Genomic DNA, 11,583 nt, shown 5'->3' with positions numbered 1-11,583 from the left:
CCTGCGCGTCAACGATCGCCATCGATCTGCCACGCGTGTCAGTTCCCCTGGACACCATCAGTAGCGATCGAGCGCTCGCCTGCTGTGAACCACGATCTCTGGTAGCTGAGTCTTGCCGTAGATCTTCCTCCTGCTCGCCAGCGCTCACCTTTACTTCTGTACTTCTGTGAGCCAGCTTTCTTCAATTGACAGCGCACATCGGCACGCCCTTTCCTGCCACGCACCAATGGGTGCCAACGGTTTTTTCCTGACCGTCTAGGATTGCCTGATTAACAGCTTGCTTAAGCGCTCACCTTCCTGATGCACCTGCGCGCCTTCTGTTAGCGCGATGCGCGCTAATCATCCCTAGTCTCTCACGCGCTAGCGATCGCCTACGCGCCTGCGCGATTTTTCGCCTGCGCGCTAGCGTTTTGTTAACGCACCACCGCTCGCCAACGCGCCGTCGCCTGCCAACGTTCCATCGCTGGCCGACGCGCCAACGCTTGCCAACGCGCCTTCACTCGCCTACGGGCCATCGCTCGCCAAAGATGCACCATCGCTCGTCAACGCGCCATCGCCCGCCTACGCGCCATCGGTCTGCGCGTCCACACGCCCAGGTGCCCGCACGACCGCGCGCCTAAGCGCCTGCGCGACCGCACGCCCACGTGCCCGCGCGTCTACGCCCACGCGCGCTTGCGCGCCCGCGCACATGCGCTCCAATGCTCGCCCGCGCGTTCCGTCGCGCGGACCAACGGTGTGCCGTCGCGCCATCGCACAGATCAACGGTGTTCCGTCGCGCGAACCAACGGTGTTCCGTGGAGCGAACCGACGGTGTTCCATCGCGCGAACCGACGGTGTTCCATCGCGCGAGCCTACGGTGTTCCATCGCGCGAACGTCGGCCTGATTCCTGCAGTATCCATTACTCGCCTACGGGTCATCGCTCGCCTGTGAACTTTCGGATTCCGACCACCAGCTCTCGCCCTTCCTACCACGCTCGCCCTCCTTCTGCGCTCCCTCGCGCACCTTCGTCTGCACTCCTGCGTGCTCGCGCATGGGCGCTTCCACGTTCGGCCACGCGCAAACCATTGATTTACCATCACGCGAGCTCCAGGGGGATTGCGACCGCGATTCCCGTCGGGGTCTTGCAACATGGCTAGCCTGGCGAGTCTTCTGGAGCGTATTTCTAGAACACGGTTTTCACCCCGTAAATGCAGAGAATGGCGCATGCAAGAGCAGGAAGAATCTTCAGGGAGGTCTGAGCAACATTCTTCTTTCCAGAAAAGGGGTTAGCCCTTCCTCGTCATTCCCTGGAAGGGTCTTGCCAGGGAGCTTTCCGTTCGAGATTTCTCCGTCGGGCAAGGGGTGACTGGTTTACCCCTTCCTCTTCTCCATCTTGTGGAAGGGGCTTACCAGGTCCTTTCCCTCCTTGGTTGCGACCCGAGGTTTTGTACAAGGAAGCTCCAGGAAGGTCACGGGTACTTTCCTCCTCTCGGGCTCTAGCACCATGGCGTTTGGTCGCCAATTTTCGATCTTGCGGGCAAGATCGAGGATGGATCATCTTGACGCAGTGTCAGAGGGCTTCCTCTCGAGTGTCTCATCCGTGGATGTCGACAAGCTCAGACACTCTTCCATCCTTGGGAAGAGCTTGTTTGTGCCCAAGGACAGAGACGTGGAAAGCGGCTGTGCGGAGCAAGTCGACTTTTGTTTTCACTCCTCCAAGGCGCTTTCTTCCAGACCCTGCAGGCCTCGTCGGCCTAAGTTATCGGACCGGCTACGGCAGCTAAGACAAGGTGTCCAATAGCAGTCCCCACCTGTCAGGGACAGATAGCACGGGAAGCTCTCCTGGGGGGGCCTAATCCTAGAGGGAGCGGCAGAGTTCACAAACTCTAGGATTGGCAACCCCCTCTTGCAGGTCTCACGCTGGGAGGATGACTAAGGTTACTCATCCGGATAACAGCTTCCCGATGCCGATGCCTGCACGATCTCCGTGATCAGCCAAGGATATCTCGCCTCGCTCTTTCCATCTCTCCGTCTCTGTCAGCGAATTCAGTGTCATTGAACCTCTATGCCATGGGGTCGGCAAGAGTTTTGCCCATTTGGGCAGGATGATCCATGCCTTAGGAGAAGGTCCTCCATAGGATCGTCGACGGCTTCACCCTCCGGCTTCTTCAGTCGATCCTTTCTCGTAGGAAAGCATCTGAGACGGGAATTCCGTGGTCGACCTCTCAGCTCTGTTCAAGTTTGTCGAACAAACTCCGTCCAGCGTGGGACAGCAGAATCGATTAGACTGGTAACGAGGCGGCAGGACTCCTTAGGTCCTGGATCGGAAGGACGGGTACTTCCAGCTTCCATTCCATCCATCTTCCAGGAAGCTCTTGGAATTCAGCCTAGACTTAAGATGCGGTGTGGCGATCCCGCTGCGGCATCGCAGGATTTTCTCCAAAGAACTCTCCCTGCTTTTCTCATGGCCGCTCAGGAGCAGGCTTCCGCCTCCTTAGCCTTTTGGAGGTCTGGTCAACTCCGGTAGGCTCGGGTTCGACCTTCTTCGACGCCGGGATAGGCTTCCGGGTCCTTACCATGAGTGAGGGATCATGGTAATTTGCTAGGAGCCTTCTCTACTTCTGCCTCAACATCTGGGGTATCTAGCCATGATATTGAGTCAACGGCCTTACCACGTTAGAAACACCGCTTCTCGTCCGATCAGCGAAGTTAACCAACGTTGGGCTGGTCCGTACTTGGATGGGTGACCGCCTGGGTATGCCAGATGCTGTTGCCTCCTTCTCCGAGCCTTCCCTTCAGATGACTGTGGCAAGGCTGAGGAGAGTCGCAATTCCTGTTCTCAGTCAAGCAGAGCTTTCAGCCCTACCTTGGAACGTTTCCTGGGTCTCTTTTCTTCATAGACCCGTCTAAAGTCCCGAACGGTCGCCTCAGGATAAGTTCCCTGTGGGGCAGCCCAAGTTCCGGTGGTATCAAAGCAACGATTAACCGGACTTTCTGGCCCCTATGGGACCAGCGGAACGTTTATACCTGCAATGGGTGTTGACCTATGGAACCTCTTGATGGGAGTGGATATTCTCGTCCTTTCCTAACATTTTGATGCTGTTCTCGGACTCGTCAAAGAAAAGGGGGGGAGGGGGGTGCATGTTCCGGTTCAGGCCTATGGTCAGGACCTGAAGGATACCTCTCCATCATTCAGGTAGGCTTAGGGGCCGTAGTCTGGCCCCTCTACATATCCTACAGTTCCTGCCGAGTCGCTCCGCGCGCAACGACTTCATGGTACTTGCTTATTCAAACCAGCAAGGGACGCATTTTCATACCTTCGCATCTTGCAGTAGAGATACTGAGATGATCCGAGGTCCTCTCTATACCACTATCGGCTCGCTCATTCCGGGCAGAGGAATATTCTCTCCGACTATCTGAGCAGAGCCTCTCAGATAGAGGGTACCTGGGGGTCTTTGGCCTTTAGTAGCCGGCAAGTCCTGGCCTGGGGGACCTGATCGCCACAGCCTAGAACTTCAAGCTTCCGCGGTTCTTCCCCCCAGTCTCAGACCCCAAGACTCTTTGGCAAAATGCTTTCCGGTGATGGTGGGACAACATCGACGCCTGCGTCTTCCCACCATTGTTGTCTGTTGAGAATGGGTCTCAACAAGACCAGGTTGTCTGTCAACTTTTTGATGGCCCTGAGAGCTCCACTGTGACTATACGCGGAACGGTTTCCGGACCCTCTGCTTCCCCTGACGGAACTCCCGGGAGAGCTTCTCCCACGGCACAGGCTACTCAAACAACCACACTACAACATCTTTCACGAGCCGTGGCATCGCTTCGGCTTCCCCGCCTCCTCAAGAAGAGACAACCTGCGATAGTCATCCACATGGGTCTAGCAGGCGAAGTGGAGAGTCTTCTGTGGTTGGTGTTGTGGGAGAGATACCTCTTCCCTTGAGGCCTCTTCTCCAGCAATAACGGACTTATTGCTTTTCGGCGGGAGGAAACTCCTTTCCGCTCTCGGCAATGAAGCCTGTCGCTCAGCCTTTCTCTGGCCTTCAGGCTGAAAGGAATAGACTTTTTCCTTCCCGCTGGACCTTTCTTCGCTCATGCGAAGCTGCGAACGTCCCTGCCCCCAGTCGGAGTGAGACCTCCTCCATGGAGCATGGTTCGGACTTTTTAGTCCCTTAAGAGATCTTCTCAAGAACCATTACGTCAGGCCTCTGATCGTATTTTGTCTCCTGCTCACTCTGGCCTCGGCAAGTGTGTAAGCAATCTTCTTGGTCTCGTACGACTCCGCCCTTTTTTAAGGGATAGGGGCAGGCAACATTCAGGTTCGCTCCTGAGTTGTTTGCTAGACTCAGAATCTTGGGGTCCCGGCCCTTCGGTCCAACTTCTACAAGATTTCGAGTCACCGTTCTGTATCAGATGACCCAAACCTTCTCCTTCTTGCCAGTAAAGGAATCGAGGGGTTTGTACTGAAATTCCAAATGGAATTTGTATTTTCTTTTTTATTATATATTATATTTTGTTATATATTATATTTTGTTTAAAGTAGCATGGTCACTGGAAGACAGTTAGCTTAGTTTCAAGTATTTAACTACCCCCTTGGTTGTTAACAGCTCACTGCCTTCCTGCGGCCGTTTCTGGTTTTAACCTAACCAGCCACTAATGCTTTGCTTTCTTCCTGAGGTTGACGGAAACTTTAAGACAGTTACGAAGGAGCATTCCATCGCTAAGGGTCTTGTAACTCGAGCTCCTATTCTTGATATAAGAATACACTTTGTACAGCTACACAGTTAACGTGACAAGAACATTTTCTACATGTCCTTTGAAGTGACGAAGAGTATTATCGCCATGTAAACTTCTGTGTAATCCCGACCAGGAAGAAGCTTTCTTTCATCGCAACCCATCTCTACACGTACTTCGCCTTCGTCCCAGGATGATATCGGTGGGTCTGTAAAACTCAGGGGGAGTTTTTTTTTATGTCAGTCCGAAATCATTTAGAGGGATAATGCCATCCCATTTAAATTTGACTTCCAATTATCATCGCTTACTTTTTTCAATGTTATATTTTTTCATACCTTTCAATTTAGTAACGAGTTCGTACCCTTTTCAGTTTTGTAACGACTTCGTACCCTTTAAAGGGATATCATAAATTGTACTTCGTGGACTCCAGTTTGGACTATGGGTTTATATTTATTTACATAAGATTTCCAAGGTATGCAACTTGCCAAGTGTTATAACGTGCTTCACATAATAATTTGATTTTTATATGTATTTTTATGATCGTTGTGTAGTATGTAATTTGACATTTGGTAATATTTAAGGTATTTGGAAGAAGCTGAATTACTGCGGTTCCCCCTTGCCTCACGATGTTCAACTTTGTGTATTAGCTGCCGCATCAGCAACTGGATGAATTAGGATATTTATCAAATACAATAAATTAATTTTTTTCACATTTTAATTATCCTTATTTAATTCCTGGTGTTTGTAGATTAAAATTCAGCGTATGGCGACCGTGACAGGATTTAGCATTATAGGTTAGGTACGTGATACAGAACGTGAATTGCGGTGTGTTCGAGGTTTCTTCCTGGAAGGGGTTGTTATAATTTGCTTATTTCTTTAATCGATTTTTTGCTGTTCAAGAAGAGTTTAGTATACCATTTTTTTCGATTCCGTAAGCGAGTTTTTTGTTTACTTGGCAATTGATTTAAAGTTCTTTGTTAACCATTTATGCGGTTCATATTTTTTTTATCCCTTTGCGAATAATTAGTGCGTATTTGAGTGCTCCTATTTTCTCGCGTTATTTTGAGTTTTTTGCTTCGTAATAACGTTATTTGTAATAAGTGGTGTTTACTGTTTTGTTTAGAAAATTTTCGTTGTGTATTGCATTAATATACTTATTATATATATATTGGTGCTTGTTTGTTTATTTGTAGTTGTGTATTGTATTAATCATACTTTTTATATATTTTGGTGCCTGTTTTTGTAGTCATAATGGCTGAATTGGTAGTGCTAATTGGTCAGCGTAAGATTATTAGGAAGAAGGTTACAGATTGTGCCAACCGTTCCTCGCAGTACCCTTCATTAGAAAATACTGCTAAAGTATCTGAACGAGGTGTTCTCCTGGATTATAGGAAGCGATTAAGTGACTTGGATTCTAAAATACAGATTCTAAAATTTTCAGGGGAATTTAGAGAGGAGGATTTGGAAGCTGAGCTTTCAGCGTGTCAGTCTTACCATGATAAAATTTCAGGTATTTTGCCTTTGTTGGATGTAAGTGTAAATGCTGGAAGCCCTCCCCTTTCATTAACTACTGATATTGCTAGGAGTCTTTTGAGGCAACCCACTGCCCCTCTACCCAAATTCCAAAGTAAGGAAGGTGAGGATTTTTTGAAATTCATTAGAGAATTTGAAACTACGACCCAGAGTTTTAATTATCCAGACAGGGACTTGCTCTTACTTTTGAAACAACAAGTAGAAGGTAGGGCTAAATGTTTACTTGGCTCATTGGAGGCCGACAAACAAAGTTACAACGATGCCAAAGACTTATTGACTAAGGCATTTGCCTCGACTGAATTACGAAAATCGGCTGTAATTAAGAAATTAACTTGTCTAAATCTCAAAGAAGGAGAGGACCCTTTTGTCTTCTTTTCAGAACTTAGAAATATAGTCGAAAATTTCAAATATTTGCATATTGATGTTGAGGAGGTTGTTAGATATTTTGTTTGGTCTGCAATGAATGATAGATTTAAGTCTCATCTGGTTCATATCACTAATGTGACTCATCCATCATTTCAGCAAATTGTAGATAATTTCTTTACAGCATGTGAAAGGTATGAACAGGGTCAGACGAAAGGTAAATTGTCGGTCAGGGATAAAGTTGTAACTTATTCAAAGCCATTACAGACAAAGACTAGTACCATGGCTCTTAAAACTAAGACTGTTCCCGCCAAAGCTTGTAATTTTTGTTCCAAGGCCGGTATTTCTGACGATGATCATTTAAGTTACAAGTGTACTAAGTATGCTACCCCTTCTGACAAAATTTCTTTATTAAATTTGCATAAAGGTTGTGAAAAATGTGGTAATTTCAATCATTTCACTAAAGCATGTAAGTTCAGATTTCGAAGACCCTGTTCACATTGTTCGCAGTACCACATGGAGTATCTTTGTGGGAAACTTAGTCCTGACAGGTGTAATAGTAAAGAAGAGTCTTCCAAGGAAGCTAGCAGTGGGATAGCAGTATTGCCAAATGTTACCACAGGTTCAGTTCTCCCTACTTTCACATTTTATGTAAATGGTCAAAATAAGCTTTACAGGGGTCTTAAGGATTCAGGGTCACAAAATACTTTTATATCTAGTAAGCTAGCTTCTTCTTGTAATTTAAAGTCTTTGACTACCAATGTTAAACTTACTGTGAAAGGGTTTAATGGTCAAAAGGAATATTCTACTAGTCTTGTTGAAGTCCCTATAAAGCTGGGGAATGAAATCTTTGCTATTTCTGCTTTAGTTGTACCCTCTATAAACCTGCAATTAAATTTACCTTGTCTTGGTCAGGTAGTTAGTATAATGCAGAGTAAAAATTTTGTATTTGCTGACAAGCTTTTATCAGCCAGTTCTCAGAGCATTGATGACGTTCAGCTTTTGTTAGGAGTAGATTTTTCACATTGTCTTTTGGGAAGAGATATAATGATAGGGAGTCCTAATTCGTCTGTGTATATTGAGACTACTTCGGGAATAATGCTGATGGGGAATGTTGATAGGTTCCTAATTAATCTTACTTCACTTAATGGTAAAGATAATTTAGCCTCGAAACCACTAAGGGGCGAAAATTCTATTGATGAAAAAGGTACATATTATAATATCCCTTGCCATTCTTATTTTCTAGCTACTACTGTATCTATTAATGATGAATTTAACGAGCTCAATGACATGACGACAAATTGTTCATTCACTGTACTTTCCGATAAAGGAACTATTATTGATAGGAAACTGCAAGAAGCAACTGATCAAATCCTGAATATGGAGAGCCAATTTTATTTGAACTATGATCAGAAAGTTTATAGTGACGAATCTAATCAGCTCAATAACTCTCTCGTGGATTACACTTTGAGAAATTTGCACACGAGAAGTGATGGGCGTATAGTTGTTCCCTTGTTATGGAATGGAAAGGTATCACACCTTCTTTCGAGAAATGAGTCTCTTTCCAAGGCTATTCTTCAATCTAATTTTAAAAAGTTACTTCGTAAGAAAGGTTCCTTACAGTTGGTGGATAACTGCATAAAGGAGCAATTAAATATGGGAATTATTGAACCAATTTTTGACTTGGAAGTATTTAAGGCTGAATACCCTAACTATTCATTCTTACCTCATATGCCAGTTTTTAAGCCAGAAAGGGATACTACGAAATGTCGCATAGTGTTTCTTTCTAATTTGCAGGAATCCTATAAGAAACTGTCATTGTCACATAATCAATGTATGTATGCTGGGCCTAACCTAAATCAAAAACTTTCATCTGCATTTCTTAATATTAGGTTTGATGAAAAAATTTTAATATTTGATTTGAAAAAAGCTTTCAATATGTTGGCTTTAAGTGAAATTGATCAGTCTAGACTATTGTTCTTTTGGTTTCGGAATGTTAGCGCAGGTGATTACACTCCCGTTGCTTATAAAAATGTCAGGCTTTCATTTGGACTTCGGTGTAGCCCATTTCTTTTGATGGCTTCATTGTATTATATGTTAATTTTAACTTCCAGTAATGATTCAAGAATTGATGAACTAAAGAAACTTATTTACGCCTTAATATATATGGATAATGGTGCTATTACTATGAACAGCTCTGATGACCTAAGGTGGGCCTATAAGCAGTTAGATGACATATTCAGACCCTTTAAATTTGAAACTCAGCAGCTGATAACCAATGATATTGATCTGCAGTCTGACATAGATCAGTCAGTTCTTACTCCTGAAGTCAATAAATTGTTTGGGCTTGAATGGGATAGACTTTCGGATGATATTTTCACTAGGCCAATTAACCTTGACCCAGGAGCTAACACTAAAAGATTAATTCTTAGGTCCATTGCCTCCCAGTTTGACATTTTTGGTTTCAACTTGCCTTTATTTAACCGATGTAGGATTTATATGCATAATTTGCAGTGTCAAAAGGGTTTGAATTGGGATCAGACTCTTAACAGTCAACAGCTCAAAGACTGGAGGAATATCTGTAGGCAGTGTAATTCATCGCCCCCTCTCAAAGTAACTCGGTTTGTGGGTCGAAGGGATGGTGAGTATAATATAATTGTTTTTACCGATGCCAGTTGTGACATATATGGGTGTGTCATTTATCTACTGAATGTTGAGTCTGGCAAACTTACCTTTGTTAATGCTAAAAATCGGTTGGTTAATACCCAATTGAAAGGTAAATCCATACCATCTTTAGAGATCCACGCCATTAATTTAGGAGTTGAGCAATCTATTGATCTTTATTTGGATCTTGCTGGTCCCAGTTGCATAAAACCTATAAAGGTGACAAAGATTTGTCTTTTTTCAGATTCTTCTTGTGCCCTGCAATGGTTAATAAGTTCTTCTCTTCAACTTAAGAAAATGAACCAATGTTCTACTTTTGTAATGAACAGAATCTATAGCATACAAAAACTTTGTGAAACATATCCGGTTCAATTTGGGTTTATTAATGGCAAGGAAAATCCTGCAGATATGGTAACCAGGTGCACATCATATAAATTGTTGATGAAATCTTGTTTTCTTTCAGGCCCGGACCTGACTAATATTCGGGCACCTGACATGCAGTTCACTATTCCTAAAGAGGGTTATCTTTCAGGAAATTACTTGAATATTTCTAATGTTCCTTTAGTTAAGAGAGAATGCTTGGTTAATATTTCAGATTTTTCAGATTTCAGAAGACTGGTTTTGCTGTACCGTCGGTGTATAATATGCATATACAAATGGAAGGCTAAAGTGAGAAAGGAAGTTAAGGTACAAGAAAAGAATTTTTTCTCTTTAGCTATTGTCCATTTGATTTTATATGATCAACAAAATCACTTTGCTGATGTTTTAGAACATTTTTCCAAAGACTTTACTGCAGTAAAGGATATACCAGGTATAGTTTCTCAGTTGAATGTGTTTGTTGATAACGATGGCATTTTGAGGGTGAAGAGCAAATTTAAGAATGAGAAAAAATTTCCTATTCTATTATCTAGGGACAGCCATCTGACTAAGTTAATTATACTTGATATTCATCATAAATTAGCTCATTCTGGGTGCTATGCTGTTCTCGCTGAACTCAGAAGATACTATTTTATTCCTAGAAATTTTTCATTGGTAAAAAAGATTCTGAGGCAATGTGTTCACTGCAAAAGATTTAACGCAAGACCTGTTAATTTAAATCAAAATTGTTACAGGGAATTCAGGGAAGACCCACCAGCTGTACCTTTCGGCAATATTTTCGTTGATTATATTGGTCCTTTTACAGTTAAGCTGGAGAAAGAAAATATTAAGGTATGGCTATTATGTTTTACTTGCACTTGGTCTCGTGCAGTTAATTTGAAAATTTGCAGAACACTTAGTGTGCCTGATTTTCTTAGGGCATTTTCTATTCATTGCTTCGAATTTGGCATTCCACAGTTATGCATTAGTGACCTAGGGTCACAAATAGTTGCAGGAGCTAATGTTATAACTTCATATTTGAACGATCCCCACACTCAATTGTATTTTGAGGAGAGAGGTGTTAAACCTTTGACTTTTCAACAGTATTTTAAAGGGTGTAGTCAGTTAGGCTCCATGGTCGAGGTTTGTGTCAAGTTAACAAAGAGGCTTCTATATGGGTCCATCAAGAACAATATCCTTTCTTTCTTTGATTTTGAGTTTACTGTATGTCAAGTTGTCCACTTGGTAAACAAACGGCCAATATCTTTTAAAGAGGCTCTTAGGGATAGTGCAGCGGAAGACCTTCCTGAACCAATAACTCCCGAAATGTTAATAAGAGGGTATGAGCTTTCTTCCCTCAATATCATTCCAGATTTATCACCTTTACCTAAGGATAAAGAATTTGTTCCTTGTAGAACTACTAATGAATTTGAACAGTTGTCTAAAATTAGGAGTAAACTTTTAGATATTTACCATCATGAGTTTTTGCAGACCCTTTTAAGCCAGGCGGTTGATAGAAAGGGTAGATATCTCCCTGTAACTCATCATCCTCTAAAACCAGGTGACATTGTTTTAATTAAGGAAGATAATACGAAGATTAACAACTATCCTCTAGGTCGAATAAAGGAAACTTTCACAAATGATATTGGGGAAACTACGCATGCAAGAGTTTTCAAAGGCCGTACCAGACAAGTTTGTAAACTCCATGTTAATAATCTGATACCTTATCTTTCTTTAGATGATGATGTGGACTTTAAGCCAAATGATTTGCACAACATTGACAAATTATCACCAGCTTCTGAAAGGCCTAAAAGAAAGGCTGCTGTGGAAAGCCGGAGGAAAACATCTGAAATGTTGAATTTATAAAATGATAAACTTAAATTTGTATGTAGTGTAAATAATTTATTTGGTAAATCCAAAAAATCTTTTTGGATTCGTTCCCCTGCAGTGTACTG

At 43.3% G+C, this 11,583-nt stretch overlaps 1 protein-coding gene, 1 long non-coding RNA gene and 1 pseudogene across 2 annotated transcripts in view; all 3 read left to right on the top strand.

Annotated features, from left to right (window-relative positions):
* Positions 1 to 2,638: 2,638 nt before the first annotated feature.
* LOC137622900 (5S ribosomal RNA) lies at positions 2,639 to 2,756 on the top strand (annotated as a pseudogene).
* Positions 2,757 to 4,494: 1,738 nt separating this feature from the next.
* LOC137622500 (uncharacterized) lies at positions 4,495 to 8,747 on the top strand. The gene is made up of 3 exons (XM_068353104.1): positions 4,495 to 4,917; positions 5,082 to 7,814; positions 8,722 to 8,747. Exons 2-3 carry the CDS (start codon positions 5,963 to 5,965, stop codon positions 8,745 to 8,747), a joined length of 1,878 nt encoding a protein of 625 aa, XP_068209205.1. The 5' UTR covers positions 4,495 to 4,917; positions 5,082 to 5,962.
* Positions 8,748 to 10,284: 1,537 nt separating this feature from the next.
* Positions 10,285 to 11,583, top strand: part of LOC137622766 (uncharacterized) — a 2,193-nt gene continuing 894 nt past the window's right edge. The window contains exon 1 of the long non-coding RNA XR_011040470.1: positions 10,285 to 11,583. This exon is cut by the window's right edge and continues 740 nt beyond it. This is a non-coding gene — a long non-coding RNA (uncharacterized lncRNA).

Source organism: Palaemon carinicauda, chromosome 29 (assembly GCF_036898095.1).
Source record: "Palaemon carinicauda isolate YSFRI2023 chromosome 29, ASM3689809v2, whole genome shotgun sequence".
NCBI lineage: Eukaryota > Metazoa > Arthropoda > Malacostraca > Decapoda > Palaemonidae > Palaemon > Palaemon carinicauda.
This window is presented reverse-complemented; position numbering and strand designations above follow the sequence as displayed.

What these genes read in the sequence shown, in the direction of transcription:
- LOC137622500 (XM_068353104.1), top strand. Translation starts at nt 5,963, where the DNA reads ATGGCTGAATTGGTAGTGCTAATTGGTCAGCGTAAGATTATTAGGAAG. An exon ending in AAATTCTATTGATGAAAAAG is followed by an intron (nt 7,815 to 8,721) that starts GTACATATTATA and finishes TTTAACTTCCAG; the next exon opens with TAATGATTCAAGAATTGATG.